The 17,275-nt window shown below is 44.2% G+C and overlaps 1 protein-coding gene across 2 annotated transcripts in view; it reads left to right on the plus strand.

Annotated features, from left to right (window-relative positions):
* Positions 1-17,275, plus strand: part of XKRX (XK related X-linked) — a 36,976-nt gene continuing 19,701 nt past the window's right edge. Inside the window, exons 1-2 of one of the 2 annotated variants that reach the window (XM_042480014.1) lie at positions 1-406; positions 9,766-10,634. In XM_042480014.1, the coding sequence (XP_042335948.1) occupies positions 10,270-10,634 (365 nt within the window). In that variant the 5' untranslated portion in view covers positions 1-406; positions 9,766-10,269. Of the gene's footprint in view, positions 407-9,598; positions 10,635-17,275 lie in introns of those variants that run through there. The other variant, XM_042480012.1, reaches the window with a different exon arrangement.

Raw genomic sequence — 17,275 nt, forward strand, 5'->3', positions numbered from 1 at the left:
GCCTGGACAGAAAAGAACAAAGAAGAAAGAGAGAGAGTCTTCATGTTCCCATGTGCATTTCTTGGAGACTACTACCCATCTCAAGGTGGATTCCAAGAAGGCAGAGTTAGCTATAGGCAGTTCTGAAGTACATCCATCTCTCTGCAAGCAACCATAATTGTCAAACTCTGTGTACATTTTAAACACCCTCTTGTGCTTCTGGTGCTTCTTCTTCCAGTTTTAGTCAATGAAGATGGAAGGCTGAGTTGAACAAGACCAGAAAGTTTTGCTCCTGCACAACTCGCTTCAAGACAGCGAAATGAAATAGAAGAACTGCTCCAACAGAATAGACTGCTGTTCTGAGAAAGAGAAGACCAACTATCCAGCGGCTTTGGTACGAACCAGAACTGCGCATGAGTCCTTAAAGGTAGCCTCCCATCCTGGTTTTAGATTTGTAAGATCCTGTTCTCTTTTATTTGTAGGAATTATGCGGGTGACAGGATTAATGTAGAAGTCGTGTCCATTATTTTGCTGCCTGGCTTTGCTGTTGTGCTTCTACCCATAACTTCAACACACAGGACATAAACAGGTGAGAAGTCAAAGGCTTTCATGGCCGGCATCCATGGTTTTTTGTGGGTTTTTCGGGCTATGTGGCCATGTTCCAGAAGATTTTCTTCCTGACATTTCGCCAGCCACAGATATGGTGAAACGTCAGGAAGAAAATCTTCTAGAACATGGCCACATAGCTCAAAAAACCCACAAAAAACCATTAAACATGTGACTTTTTTCCTCTCACTTCACCTCTTTTCCAGGGGGGAAAAACCTAACCTGGACAGTTTCAGAGTGCTAGGTTATTGTTAGTGAGAGAGAGAAAGAAAGAACAGAGGATGGAGGAGAAAGAGGGGGATTTTTCTCCACAAAGTTGGCAAAGCTACCAGTATACATGAGGAAATAGCTTCACAAGTAAAGATGTAAAGGCTCAGTTTGCAATCATATTCACCCGGAAGTAAACTCCTCCTGAAAGGCAGAAGTTAAACATGGAAATTTAATGTGATATAGAAAGTGGGCTACAGTGTGGCCAGATGTAAGGAAAAAAATGTTCTGAACCATGTATTTTATTTAAACTTTGCCTTCACCCAAAACTGGAATCCCAAAGCAGGTCACGACATGTTGAAAGAAAGAAGATGCAAATAAAGACGCTTAAAATAACAATAATAATACACAGTGTCACACAAAAAAATATTAAAACATAATGGAATTAGAAGCAATTTGAAAGCACACCTGTAAAGAAACTATAAAACCCACCCATTAAAAGCCAGCCAGCAGCCAAACAATTGCCAAATGATCATGAAAAATCCCTGGATATACAGAAGAGGGGATTTTAGGAGATGCAACTCATCATGAAACCACTTCCTGAAAGCCTTCCTCTTATTTAAATACACACAAACCAGATTACACACTGTCAAAGAAGAAGAAATTTGTTATTATAAAGAAGAGCCATTTTTTAAATATAAAACATGCATATTCTAACCTATACCCAAAGGTACATATCAAGAAGTAAAGTACAGTGGGCCCTTGGTATCCACTGGGGTTTGGTTCTAGATTCCAGAATCATGTGGATAGCAAAACCTGGGGACACTCAAGACCCATTAAATACAATGGCATAGTAAAATGGTGCCCCTTATATAAAATGGTAAAATCAAGGTTTACTTTTTGGAATTTATACATTTTTAAAATATTTTAAAGCTGTGGATGCTTGAAACCCTGGATAAAGAATCCGTGGATATGGAGGGCCAACTGTATGATGAAAAACTAAATGCAAAGTTGTAATTAACTTTATTTGAGGGACTGTCCCAAGGAAGCATATATATATATATATATATATATATATAGCCAGACCATAATCTTCTGCTGTCTGAAGCACCCTTTCCATATATAAAAGTTAGCTGGACTATCAGTTGGATCCTTCTTCAGCAGTGACAATAGGGCAGTAACCTCTATTGCACATTTTGCAATTTATATATATTTTTAAATATTTTCAAGCCATCTATGCTTGAGTCCGTGGATAAAAAATCCATGGATACAGAGGGCTGACTGTACTGTAATGTTAACAGAAATACTATACATCACATTGTTGAAGGAAAGACTGTGAACAGCTAACCTGTTTGCTCACTCAGTCTACTGTTGGTAGACTTCCTTATAATGGTTCCTATGTTTTAAATTGGACTTTGACTGGACAACCGTACAAACAGAGAACTGTCCTTGCAAAGTAGGACATGTACCGTCCTGGCCACTCCAAAACTTCCCATTAAATAAATATAAAATTCCTAGATTCCTGTGCCTTCAAACAAGGAGACAACCAAGAGGTGGTGATTTTCATATCACTGCTAAGTTAAGTGGCAGCCTGCTGTATTTCAGTTAGTTATACAGCTGCTAAAGACGTAAGGACTTTAAATGCGTGGCTCCTTTAAATACTCTTGCCACTCCGCTGCAGCCTACCCACCTCTCCAGGTCTGGCCTTTAATGATAACTTGAAGACTGCAGCATTTCTAGCCTGATAATTAATTCTAGAACTGATATCAAAGGATAGTGGCTTCCTCTCACTGGAAAAAGAAACACTGGTAACGTTTCCGATAAGGCTCGGGGTGTTGAAAAGAGGGACCTGTCACCGGTCAGTTCAGAGCGGAAGAGAACAAGAGCTAGTTGAAGGGACTTAGTTAAAGTTTAGCTAGCTTTCAGTTGTGTCGCCAACAACCAGATCCTGTTTGCACAGGTTTTGCTCAGGTGATACAATTGTGCTTTAAGCATTTAGATGGTAGGACATATTGGTATCCTTTCCACTATTTCCAGAGCCTGGACTCCCCCACTTCTCTTGGCTATGACTGAGGTGGGGGAGAGGGGTTTGAACCTGTAGTCCAAAACAGTAACTTTTCCAGCCACTGTCCATTCCAAATGCAGAAGCAGAGCAGATGGCCAGTGATATTGCAAACATTACTTTTTAGTCTACACTTCCAGAATCCCATAGCTAGCATGGCCACTAGCTGGGTGACTCTGGGAACTGGAGTCTAAAAAATAAAGTTTCCAAGCTGGTGTATGTCTTCCAACATACCCAAAGACAAGTAGCAAAGGGGTGCTGGACCAGTCCTGTGGCACACTCAGCTGTGTCCTCTAACAGAGGAAAGGTGATGGTTAAGGAGAGGTTTCAGACAAGACAGCTGCAAGATAGCTGTTGCTGAATGCCGACCCCAGCATCTGCTGCCTGAAGTTTTCCTCATTCTCATGGTAAGGCTGGCTTTGCCCACTACAAGTTGAGCAGGCATAGAAGACCACCCAGAATGTGCCACTGCAGAAGATTCTGGAGAACATTTGGGCACACTCCATATTCACAAAACATGGTGAAAGCGCACCAGTATACATTGTGCACTGGCATGACTAATAAACAGGAGTGAGCAGCCAAAGATGCCTGCCAAGGCTGTTTTGTCCATGCAGGCCAGCTGAGCCCAGGTCTTGGCTGCCAGTGATGCTTAGAATCTAATCCCTTGGCTTGGACTCATCAGCACCATTGTACATCCAGTCTGTGACTCAATGTACCCATTTGTTGGCAGACCTTGATTTCTGTTCAGAAAGTGAGCAAGGAGTAAGGAGAAGTGGATGCAGGCAAGAGTGGCCAGCATTGCTTGCCCCCTGCTCCTGTGACTTTCACATCTGCTTGGGGTGCATATATTATCATGCTGTCATGCCCAGGAAATGCCCATTGGCATACTATCATGCCCCTTACTCATTCCTGTTTATAGAAAAGAGTTTGGGAAAGTGTGGCCTGTCTCAGATTCTGAGGGCTTTTTCTTTGTTTAGCATTCTCTGAAGATGCCAGCCACAGATGCTGGCGAAACGTCAGGAAGAAACTCTTCTAGAACATGGCCATATAGCCTGAAAAACCCACAAAAATCTATGGATGCCAGCCATGAAATCCTTTGTCTTCACACATCCTAAATGTATTTACATGTACATCATTTTGTGTTGTTAAAGTGAAAAGTTGGTAAGATGTGATGTTTTTAAAGGAAAGTTACATTTTATAATATTTTTTAAATAATAGAATTATAATATTTTTTAAAAATTAAAAACCTGGGGCTTCTCTATTCTCTGCCCATTGAGCCTCATGCCACTCACTCTCTCTCTTCCAGTAAGCTCCACCATTTTAAAGGAAGGAAGGCAAAGGCCACAGCCTGTTTCTGTCCAAAGGCAGATATATGGGGAACAGTGGTGTCACCTCTCTTAGGGCGTTCCCTGGTGCAATCTTCACCCCCGCCCCACACTCCCTAGTGATTCCCCTGCCTTTAATGGTTATGCGGAAGACAGTGTTTGGCAAGTATTGTTTGTCACATAACCAGGTAACACCACTAAAGATATAGGAGGCCTCTCAAGTTTCCAATCGGACAACCCTACTTTCTGCTCCAATACCTGTTCCTGGCTCTCTCCCCGTTGTCTGTCTTTCAAGCAATACAGTTTAGAGCAGTGAGAAGGGGAATCACGTTGTTGATGCTGTTATTAAATAATTCAAAGCCAGAAATCTTTGCAGATTGATTGCAACACAGAGAGTTCTACCACTGGATCTACTTTCCGCTTCAGATCTTGTCTGAGCAGGAATTAGTCACTGGTTAGTAGTTTGGCTTCGGTTTTATGACTGGCTTCTGTTCTGCCTTCCCTTAGAAACCCAGTGGCCTTTAGCACTCATTCATGACTATATTTGGAATCTTCCCATGTCCTACTGACTGATTTTTCTCCCAGAGCCATGCTTTCTCCAGGGTCCTAGTGCATCAGACACACAGGACCAGAGAGGAAAAATTCCTGTGCACTAAAATTAGGGGTGCTTGGTCCTTTAAGATACATTTTTTTACCTTTATTTTCTCTTTCAAGGTATTTCTGATGTTTTTCCAGAAAGTCAAAAAAGATAAATTACACCACAGAGAGAGATATTTAAGCGATTGCCTGCTCAAATGTCTTGCAATTGTGAAATGCTGGGCCAAACTTTGCTACATATATGGAATTCTCATTGTGCTTAAGAGAGTCATTGCAACACAGAAAGAAACCCAGATGCTATTTATATGAGGGCGAATAACTTGGATAAACGTATTGGGTTGGATCCAGACTAAGAGTAGTGTAGACCTACTGATATCAAAGGGACTTAAGGTAGTCAATCACATCAATGTCAGTGTCTCCACTCCAACTATGACTATACAGGTGTTTGGACTGTAACCCAACCAAACTGCTCTGATGTGATTGTGTCTGCAGTGTGGTTGTTTGTCAGTTTTTTAAAATGTAGTAGTGAGGTATGCAAGGCCTACAACAACAAAAATCAAAGGAGAATAACTTCATTCTGCAATGTTCACAAATAATAGAAAGAATAGTAGAGCTCATTCAACAAATCTCTCTCTCTCTCTCTCTCTCTCTCTCTCTCTTATATGGCTGTGAGGGATTAAGACACAACCAAACCATAGCCAGTATTTACTTTATTTAAATCCCTGCTAACCATAAAATCTATAAGTCTATTTGAATAGCACTGTTGCCTGCTATTGCATCCTGAGGCAGTGAGTTCCAAAGACCATGGTATGTCTAGAGAGAAAACCAACCTGGAAGATAACCACCAAAGAACTGGAGACCTTTCAAAGGTGAAGAAGAAAAAAGTTGCTGTTAGTCTCCCCCTCTGGCTTTGCCTTTTGCCCCTCAAATAACTTGTGGGACACGTGTAATACATCTGTGATAAATTCAGTTAGTACATTTTCTCCAGACCTGAATGAGACGCATACAGTTCTCTTCAATATCTGTCTGCAAAAGAACTTGGGGAGGTTAAGCTGAGAGTTCAGGTGGGCTTTGAACTTGGGTCTCTCCACCAGATTTGGCTTAAAACTCTGAACGGCATTATCTCACAGGCCTTCAGACTTTAATTCTGATCTGCCACTGCCATCCTGGTTTTCTGCCTGCCTGGGATTGCACTGGGAAGCACTTAGCAGGCCAAAGACGCAAGGCTGCTGTGTTTGATTCATGCCAAATTCAGGACTTTCTCAGGGAGGAATGGAAGGCATATGGTTTTCCAGATGTTGATGGATTTTAAGTCCCATCATACATCACCATTTATTATGCTGGTCAGGGTGGATTGGTGCTGAAGTCCAACAATGTCTAGATGTCTACACATACTCCATCCTTCATCTCAGATATTTGGAATCATCTTGGTTATTCTCTGCAGTGTCCCCAAATCATTTGATTTGCAGGACAATGACAGACAGCTCCCCACATTGACTTTAACGCCTACTTCTCCTTCCACCTCATGTCTTTTCAGCCAGGACCATTTCTCCTGATCTCTTCTTTGTTCCAGACTGTGCTGAGTGGAATATTCAAGGACGCTTCCATAACTGCTACATGAAAATTTCACCTCTTAGGCATCCATAGTTGTCTTTGCCAAGTCTGTTTTACCTTTGAGTGTGATGAAATATTGGCATCAAAACCTTGGCTTTACCTACTTCCTCCAAGGTTGTAGGCTTTAATCCTCAGACATTTTAGGAGTGATTGAAAGTGGTGCTGACAGAATTATTTGTGTGTATCCATTCAATTAACCTGATGCAACATTTTCTGATGCAAACCACAGAGATTGTTGGGAAACTGTTGCATCCTGAATCCTCCTTTGCTGTCGGGATCACACTTGGAACGATGTTTGATATTCTTCTATCAGGGCTTTTATCAGCCATCTATCCCTGTAATGCAAGATGATCTGTTTGCACAATCTTTAAAAAGAGTTAGCTGTGTTGGTCTGTTTCAGCCTAAAGTATGTGAGGGGTGTGTGTCTGTGTGTGAAATCAAGCAACATCTTTGAGACTAATTTATTTTAGCAAGAGCTTTTGTAGACATCAATTCACTTCTACAAATTAACTGCTGGAGTTGGTTGTATGTCCAAATCAATCTCTGCATCTGAAGAAACAAAGACTGATATCTAGATAAGCTCATGCTAAAATAAATCAAGCTGCTCCTTGATTCCTTCACTTCCTCTCATTTCCATTCTTTGCATAAAGGCATCTAAGCACAAACATTTATAATTCACATGAACACTACTTGGTCATCAATGCTGGAAACAATAATGATAGTCTATTAATGCAACACTAGCTATTGAAGACAATACTGTCAGAAAACATCAACTGTTTTGCACAATTTGTTTACCTGGTGAGTGAATCATTGAGAAGGTAGCTAGTAACAATTCCCCATTTCAACCCATCCCACAAAAGACAATTAGCATCCTACACAATTCCTTGAACCAGTTGCTCTTAAATGCTCACCTCTGCAATTAACAGATCATATGCACTTATTTTAAAATGCAGCTCATTCATAATGAATAGTCTACTTATTGAAAGATAGGTAGGCCTTAACAAGGCTTAGTACAACCATTAGACAGAGAACCCTGGGCCCCGGGGCAGACTCTGAGGATAGCAGGAGCAATCCTTGGGCCACTCGCCTCTCTTGGCAAATCACACACCATCTGCACTGCATCCCTAATATAGCCTTCTGTCCTCAGCTATGGTGAGAAGCCCAACCCAGTTACCAGTGCTAAAGAAAGATTCAACTACTGTATAGTTTTTTGTGGGTTTTTCGGACTATGAGGCCATGTTCTAAAAGAGTTTATTCCTGACCTTTCACCAGCATCTGTGGCTGGCATCTTCAGAGAATGCTGGCATGGAAGAGAGTGGGTTATATATACTGTTGGTTGAGAAAAAGTAGTTTACATCTGTGTGTTGTTCTGCATTTGAATGGCAAGACCTCAGGATGTCTATTTAATTAACAATCCATTGTCTGTTTGGAAATCCCCCTGACCCTGGGTGGTTTTCATTTGCATTTGCTGGGTCTTGATTTTGGTGTTTTTCAGGATTCAGCTGCCAATCCTGTCAACTTCCATACATGGAATGGAGAGGGAGTCTTTTTATCCTTTGCCTCAACCAACAAAACATCTTAGGATTTATTGAATATGACATGGTTTGCTTCTGGTTGTGTTTGCATAGGACTGTCCTGTGAAATATCTTTTAACGCAGTCAGCTGTGTTTAGGTTTTGACAGTCAGAGTCATAGAATCACAGAGTTGGAAGAGACCCCAAGGGCCATCCAGTCCAACCCTCTGCCATGCAGGAACTCACAATCAAAGCACCTCTGACAGACGGCCATTCAACCTCTGTTTAATTGACAGCCTCTTCCCCTGAAAATACTCAAAGCAAGGCCTCCCTCACTGGAAAAAAATCAGTTTGAGGACTGCACTAACTTCTTGGCTCAACTCCATATACTATGACAGCAGCCTAATAATACCTCTGGCCATTTCATAGAACCATAGAGTTGGATGAGAGCCCAAGGGCCATCCAGCCCCCTGCCATGCAGGAAGACATAACCAAAGCACTCCCAACAGATGGCCATCCAGCCCTGTTTAAAAACCTCCAGAGAAGGCGCTTAAGGATGGAATGGACTGCCATATTAGGAGACAGGAGAGCTGCCTTCATCCAACATAAACATACCAGTCTGCAGTCCATACAAAACATTTCTTTAGGCCCTTGCCTCTGCTCATACTCAATGGGAAGTTGCTCTAAGTTGGGTTGAGCAAACATCACACAGCACAGGCTGAGGAAAAAAACACTGGGTGTGTGCCACAATCACACAGACAAAATGCATCCTCCCACTGTGTTCTCATGACCTGACTACACAACCTTTGCCTTTGTCAAGGAACCCAACTTGCAGAGGCCTGAAGCAGAGACTACAAATGTTTGGGAATCTGGATTGGAAAGGATTTTTGCTGGCACAACGCAGCCTTCTTTAAGCATTCTGAAATCCCATTAATTTCATGTTCATAAGTGTCTCCCACTGAAACCAACATCTTAAAGATGTTTGGGTTTGGCAGGATTCTTCCTTTGCAAAATGGCAATGAGCCACAATAATTTACAGAACTAATGGGGTTTTTCGCATGATGCACAGAAATAGTCACGACGATCTATATAGCCTTTCTTGGCTCAAAAATGAAAAAAGCTAATTGTTTAAATATTTATTCTACGTTGGATCCTTTCTGTTTTCTACATAGCCCAAGATGCACAGAAATTGCACGCGAAAGACTCAGAACATGAAAACATGGTTTCCAAGGGGTACGGTTTGGGTTTGTTTGTATGTTTAACAGCTGCATGGGTTGATACAGTATTCCAGGTGAGGTTTGACAAAAGCAAAATAGAGTGGCATTATTGCTTCCCTCAATCGAGACACTAGACTCCTATTGACTCCTACTGATGCAGACCTATGGCTGAGGTCCAGGCTATTTGGCAGACTGTATCTCCCTGTATTCCCCAGTGCTTCCCTATGGGCAAGTATTCCCCATGTTTCCTTATGAGCAAATCTTCCCCAATGTTTTCCCATGGGCCACTATTCCCCAATGCTTCCCTATGGGCAAGTATGGTTTCCCTATGGGCAAAGTCCTGTCCTTTGTTCTAGAAGGCCCCTTCCTAGGGTTGCCCAGCAGTGCTCCAGGGGCAAGGAAGGGGGGTTGGTTGGTTTGGGGGACCCTGTGGGCAATGCCCTGCCTCCGGGCGCTAGGACCCAGGGCTGCAGGCGGAGGAGGCAGCCAGGCAGAGAGAGACTGAGGGCGGCGGCGGCACACCTGTTTCCTCGCCTCAAGACCGACTGACAGCCAGCGAGGCAGGCACTCGCCTCTCCACTGACTCCTCTCTCTCTCTCTCTCTCTCTCCTTCTTTCTTTCTTTCTCTCTCCTTTTCTCTTGCAGCCCTGCTGCCCAGGGTCCAGAGGAGACCCTCCTGCGCCCAGGGCCTGAGGCTGGGCTCTGTCCCACGTGGCTCTGCTGCTGCTGCTGCCCAAGGAAGAAGCCAAGGAGCCCTCTCTCTGCCTGGCATGGACTGCCCTCCCCAGCCAGCCTCCCTGGCGGCGCCTGGGCTGCTGCCCTCCTTCCCCTGACTGGACCCCTCTGGCTTTCCTTTGGGGGAGGAGGGGGAGGGCAACCCCAAAGACCCTCCTCCCCGGGGGGCCTCAGTGGGGGCCTCTGGGAAATGGGCGCCCAGGAAGAAGGGAGCGCCTCTGGGCTCTGAAGGCTTTGCTTCTGGGGCTGGAGACTGGCATTGGGGGTTTCTGTGTGTCTTTGCTTTGAGAAAGAGAGAGAGAGAGAGAGATTGAGGAAGCACCTGTTGAGGCAAGGGGCTCTGTCTGTCAAAGGGGAGCTGCCTAACAAGCCAAAGGCTCCATTGGAGGAGAGGACCCCTGCCCTTGGACCAAGATGGACCCTGCCAGGGAGGCCTCCATCGGGGAGTGCCCTGAGCTGCTGCCTTCCTCCTCTGCCCAGAGGAGCCATTCCCGCCACATTCTGCGCAAAGTGGCCTCCCAGGTGGTGACCCAGACCAACCCTCCGGTGGGCATCGTCTTCACCACTTTGCTCTACTGCGGGGAGCTGGCCTCGGCCTGCGTGGTCAGCTTCGCCTACAGTCGCTCGGAGGACATCTTCTGGCTCTCCTTGACCCTGCTCCTGATGCTCATCCCTTCCGTCATGGACCAGTTCACCCTCATCTTCGTCCACCGGGACCTGACCAGCGACAAGCCCTTCATCTTCTTCATGCACCTGGTGCTGCTGGGGCCTCCCATCAGGTGAGCATGTGCCATTGGCCAGCCCTGGACATAGCCAGCGCATGGATGAGTTACTTTTTCAAACTGTGCGCATAGAATCATAGAAGAGTTGGAAGAGAACTCAAGGGCCATCCAGTCCAAACCTTTTCTGCCATGCAGGAAATCCCAATCAAAGCATCCCCGACAGATGGCCATCCAGCCTCTGCTTAAAGACCTCCATAGAAGGAGACTCCACCACTCTCCGAGGGAGTTTGTTCCACTGTCAGACAGCCTTACTGTCAGGAAGTTCCTCCTAATGTTGAGGTGGAATCTCTTTTCCTGTAGCTTGCATCCATTGCTCCAGGTCCTAGTCTCTGGAGCAGCAGAAAACAAGCTTGCTCCATCTTCAACACAACACCCCTTCAAATACTTAAACAGGGCTATCGTATCACCTCTTACCTGTCTCTTCTCCAGATTAAACATACTCAGCTCCCTAAAGCATTCCTCATAAGGCACAGTTTCCAAACCCTTCACCATTTTGGTTTGCCCTCCTCTGGACACACTTTATCTTGTCAATAGCTGTTTGATCCTCTCTCTACTCATAAGGCATGGTTTCCAGACCCTTCACTATTTTGTTCACCCTTCTCTGGACATGTTCCAGCTTGTCAACATGCTTTTTGAATTGCGGTGCCCAGAACTGGACATAGTTTTATTCCAGGTTAGGCCTGACCAAGGCAGAATAGAGTGGCACTATTACTTCCCTTGATCTAGACAATATAGTTCTATTGATGCAGCCTAGAATCCCATTGGCCTTGTTGGCTGCCCCATCGCACTGTTGAGTCATGTTCAACTTGTGGTGCCTCTCAACATTACCCAACCAGATGGATGGTCTCCAAGGAACATAGGGGACAGAGTCATGATCTCTGAGTGAGGTGTTTGGTTCACCTAGTCCAGTACTGCCCACACTAACAGGTAGCAGTTTTTGAGGGCTCCAGATCAGAGTCTTCCTCAGCCCTACTGGGACATGTCAGGGATTGAACCTGCTGCATGCAATCTTATACTATGTCAGAATGCTGGGTCATTGAGTCCCTTTTTGTTTGACATTGGCAGTGGCTCACCAGGGCTCCGGACAGGCTTTTTTTCCTGCCTTACCCAGAGACTCCCAGGACTGAACCTGGGACCTTCTCCATGCCAAACAGGTGTTGTGTCACTGAGCCAAGGCTCCGTTCAAATAGGGAGTAAGGAGGGTTTATGCAGAAGTCTTGCTCAGTATGATTGTGTGTCAAAGGATTTTATCACATGGGGAAAATCGGGGGGTTAAACAGTGATTATCCCATGAAAATTGTGCAATCACGATTAAGATTTTCACACACATCATGACTGAAAAGTCATTATCCCAGGAATAGCCAGGGAATAAACAGCAACAAATCATTCACAGGATTTCCCCATGAATGATTTGTTGCTGTTTATTGCCTGGTTATGCCCAGGATAATGGTTCTTTAATCACAATGTCATGTGAAAATCTTAATTGCGATCACATGATTTTCACGGGATAATCACTGTTTAAACTCCCAATATTCCCCATGTGATAAAGTCCTTAGAGGTCTCCCATTCATAGGGTCACTGTATGTTTTTAAAACACACAGACAGAGAGAGAACCATAAGAGATCTGTGGAAGAAGTCTCGCTTAAAATAAGAATGCTTGGAAGTATTAATCCTTCCCTCCCCATTCCATTGTTTCCAATCACAGTCTACACCTGCAGATATGTTGTTACTCCCACTTTGGATAAATGAATAAACAGGCACAGTTCAGACTAGGTTGGGATACTTACATTTTGGACTATTGCTGCCAGTGGTTATGCTGGCTAGTGGAATTCTGGGAGTCGTAGTGCAAAGAAGTAACTTTTTAAAGCTCTTGTTAAGCTCCTTTGCCAGCTCTCCTTGCATTTTTGCAATTAACTTCTTTGCTCTCCCTGCATTTTTGCATTTAGCTTATTTGCTTAGGGATTGTTTGTCCGCACTGTTGAGACAAAGGGAGAAGAATGGAGGCAGAGTGTTGTCTGAGGCTTCTGAAGTGCAGCGGGTGGGGAGCTTGTGCAGAAGCACTCCCAGCATTGTTGGACTCTCCCAGCCAGCATATGGTCAGTGTTTAGGAATGTTCGTATCATCTAGGAGTCTCTGGAAAGCCAGAACAGCTTCCTTGCCCCTGTCCTAAAAGTCCAGTTTGTACACCTCAGAATCCCTTCCTTGCATAATGCTTGCATAGAATCATAGAGCCTGTACAGACAGGCCAAAATAAAGCTGCTTCAGGTCACTTTGGAGGTATGCTGTTTAAATGATGCATGTGTTCTAAGAGGCCAGAAGCCACGCCAAAGCCACGTTCCAGTCCTAAGGACTGGAGTGCAGCTTTGGTGCAGCTTCTGGCCTCTTAAGGTGAGTGTGTCATTTAAACAGCATACCTCCAAAGTGACATGAAGCAGCTTTATTTTGGTCTGTCTGTACAGGCCCTTAGAATCCTAGAGTTGGAAGAGGCCACAAGGGCCATCCAGTCCAACCCCTTTCTGCCATGCAGGAAATCACAATCAAAGCATCCCTGACAGATGGCCATCCAGCCTCTGTTTAAAGACCTCCAAGGAGGGAGACCCCACCACTCTCCGAGGAAGAGTGCTCCACTGTTGAACAGCCCTTTACTGTCAGGAAGTTCCTCCTAATGTTGAGGTGGAATCTCTTTTCCTGTAACTTGCATCCATTGTTCCGGGTCCTGTTCTCTGGAGCAGCAGAAAACAAACTTGCTCCCTCCTCAATGTGGCATCCCTTCAAATATTTAAACAGGGCTATCATATCACCTGCCATCTTCCACAGAAGAAATGCCATGTCCCTGAATGGTTTTGCCCAATGCAAAAGGGCAGAGGATTTGCCATGGTGAAAGTGGGGGGTCTGCTGGTAACCTTTCTGCAGACACTGGGATGGGCAAAGGAGCACTGGGCAGCTCTGGTTGTAGGGGTGGCGTGAAGTTGTAGGGATGGTGTAGTCAGCTTGAAAGGGGTGATGGAGATTGGACTACACCTTCAAGAATGGTCCATCCACTATGCCAATTGTTCCCCTTCTCCCCCCCCACCCCGAAAAAAGAAAGAAGGAAGGGAGAGAGAGAGAAAAGAAAGAAAGAGGAATTCCCAAGCTCTCCTTTTTATGTGGACACACCTAGGCTGGTTTCTGTGAGGCGTATGCTTTCTGTGATGCTGGGAATTCAAAGCTTTCTCCTTTCCTTCTTCAGTGAGACCGAAGGTTGTTTGCTGACTCCTTTATAGCCAACCAAGCAGCAGAGCAATTCATTAGAAGCATCCAAGGAAACTGGTTTGATACAATGAGTCAGTGTTTGAGGGTGGGGGTAAGCGGAGGCTATAATTTGTAATCTTCTCTTCTTTTCTAAATGTGTCTTTCCACCAATGAGTTGGTGAAATGCATTGCTAGAAGATATGGTGGTAGTTTAACTTGTTCAGATGACTTAGTAAGGGGATGGGACAAAACCAGAAGCCTGGCTGAGGTCTGTTAAACATGATCATTTGACATAATCTGCCAGTTTGCAATGATTGACTCTTGCCTTTGTGTCCCGCTTGCTGATTATATCAAAAGAACAAAACAGACCCCTGATGCAAAACAGTAGGCCAAACTAGATGGAAAGTAGGTCTGGTTCATCAAGCATTGTTTTTGTTAACTTCCCATCAGAGCTTGGGAAGTATATCTTTTTATTACAACTCCCCAAATCCTCACGACAGCTGGCCAGGAGATTTTGGGAGTTGTAATCCAAAAAAGTAAACTTTCCCAACACTGCCTCTCATTAGATTGTGCCCCATGTTAATTAGGGAGCATGAGCAGATCAATGTATTTTGCTGCCAAAGAACAAGACGATGTTCCCTTTCAGACATAAAAGCCAAGTAGACTGGCAATTGAATTTTTCTTTTGAATAGCCTCTGTGAAACACTCTGTGCCAGTAGCTTAATTTAGGATGTTCTTCTTCAGTACTTTTCTGTTCCCTCCCAGTATCTTTTTCCTTACTCAGCCACCTCAATCGGTTTAGAAATAAAGCTCATCTAGTTAGGGAAGTATACAGTATATAAACTATAAATCAACCTCATGTATAAGTCGAGGTCAGGTTTTGGGGCCAAAATTATGGATTTTGCCATGACCCGTGGATAGATCGAAGGTAAAACTTGGAGGCTCCTTTGTTGTGTATATGTGTGCGTATGGCAAGAGTGACTCTCACTGAGGCTTTTTGCTTCATCGTTTCAGCCAGATGTGCGGGAGGGACATGGACTCTTAAACAAACAGCAATATCAATCAATCACCCAGAACTCTTTCTGCTTGGCTCTTTCTTGCTAAACTCCTCTCTGCACCGCATGGGGAAATCTGAAAGAGCTGCTATCACATTTCCATAGCGACTCATAAATAAATCGACCTGGGATTTTAGGGTCAATTTTTGGGCATAATTTTTTAAACTTATAGACAAGTATATATGGTAATTTGGATTTACAACCTTGGAGCTTATCATATATGGGGGAAAACCCATGAATGATTAGTTGCTTGTTATTCCTGGGATAAGTCCTCTTTAATCATGACGTCATGTGAAAATCTTCACTGCTATTGCACCACTTTTACAGGAAAATGCCTGTTTAAACCCCCAATTTTTCCTGATTTGTCCCATGTGATAAAGTCCTTTGTTGTTGTTGTGTACCTTTACATTGTTTCTGACATATGGTGACCCTAAGCCGAATTTACTTTGAGGTTTTTTTGGCATGATTTGTTCGGAAGGAGTTTGCCTTCCTCTTAGGCCAGTGATGTCCAAACTCTGCCCCTCCAAGTGTTTTGGACTTCAGCCCCCAGCATCCCAGGCCATTGGCCAAGGTGGCTGAGGCTTTTGGGAGCTGAAGTCCAAAACACCTGGAGGGCCAGAGTTTGGACAACACTGTCTTAGGCTGAGAGAGTGCGACTTGCCAAGGTCACCAAGTGGGTTTCCATTGTTGTGCAGGGATTCAAACCCTGGTCTCCACAGTCATACTGCAACACTCAAACCAATACACCATGTTGGTTCTCATTTACAACGTTGCAGACCCAAAAACATTGTGGTCTAACTTGCTTATATGCAGGACATTGACTTATGGTGACTCCATGCATTTTATAGGGATCTAGGAGTCTTAGTAAAGGGGTCTGGTAGCGCACAAGCTGAATATGGGTCAAGAGTGTGATGTGGCAGCTAACAAGCTCATATGATTCCCAGCTGCATCGAGTATAGTGTCTAGATAAAGGAAAGTAATGGTACCACTCTTTTCTATTTTGGTCAGACCTCACCCGGAATATTGTGTCCAGTTCTGGGCTCCACAATTCAAGAAGGATATTAATAAGCTGGAGCTTGTCCAAAGGAGGGAGACCAAAGTGGTGAAAGATCTAAAAACCATGTCTTATAATGAGTAGCTTAGGCAACTACCATTTAACTTGAAGAAGAAAAGGTTAAGAGGTGGCATGATAGCCATGTTTAAATATTTGAACAAATGTTATATGGAAGATTAAGCAAGATTTTTTTTCTGATGCTCCAGAGACTAAGACACAGAGCAATGGATTGAAACTATAAGAAAAGAGAGACTGAGTGGCCCTTGTGGTCTCTTCTAACTTTATAATTCTTAGGCAAGGTATACTCAGAGGTGTTTTTGCCGGTTTCTTCCTCTGAAATATAATAGCACCTGGTATTCATTGATGGTCTCCTATACAAGCACTAACCAGGGCTAACCCTTCTTTGCTTCCAGGATCAGACAGGATCTGGTGCCTTTTAGGGTTTTTAGACCTCATAACCATGCAGAAAATAAACCACTGGGTTACCCATTCACACACCCCCCCCCCCCCCATCATTTGTGGCATCTGTGTGTCAGCCAGCACATGAGGATGGCTTTGATTGGGCCACATAGAGGCGTTCTCATTGTCTACTCCCACATCCATCCCTTTTTTTAGCTCACTTCTGCTGGGTACCCTATCCTTCAATTTAAACTTCCTCGTTTTCTCGCTTTCTAACTGAGGAGAGAATGAGAGAGTTGTGTCTTCTGCTCTTTCCCCAGCATCTGGAATTCATCAAAGAGCCCTTCTTCACATTTGCTCCTTGCACTGCACTCCCCTTTCCTTCCAAGCCACATGACTTCTAGAAAAATAAAATAAATACAAGGGAATTCATTGATGAAGGTCCAGGGAGTGGTTGGGTGGAGAAAGTGTAGCCCTGGAAATTGGCTTCAGAGACAGAGCCTTGCAGTAGGGAAAGTTGTAAAGAAGCTCATAACAGGCAGGATTTCTTGCCTTCCAGCACTTGGTTGATCTGTGCTTTCAAGTCATTTCCAATTTATGGCAACCCTAAGACCATACCAAGGGTTTTTTCTGAGCCTGAGAATGTGTAACTCACCCACAGTCATGGCTGTGTGGGTAAACAAACCCTGATCTCCAGAGTCATGGTGCAATGCAAACCACTACACTCTAGTTCTCTTCTAGGTCTAGTTCACACATATTCTGAATTAGGGAGACTTCTAGGCAGATTTAAGATCCAACTGTCTCTGTTTAGAAACATAGCTTATTGATGGCAGATACAGGATCAATGCAGCATTGATGGCAGATACAAGTGACACATTAAACGCATAGAGCATAACTGT

This window comes from Sceloporus undulatus, chromosome 7 (genome assembly GCF_019175285.1).
Source record: "Sceloporus undulatus isolate JIND9_A2432 ecotype Alabama chromosome 7, SceUnd_v1.1, whole genome shotgun sequence".
Classification (NCBI taxonomy): Eukaryota; Metazoa; Chordata; class Lepidosauria; order Squamata; family Phrynosomatidae; genus Sceloporus; species Sceloporus undulatus.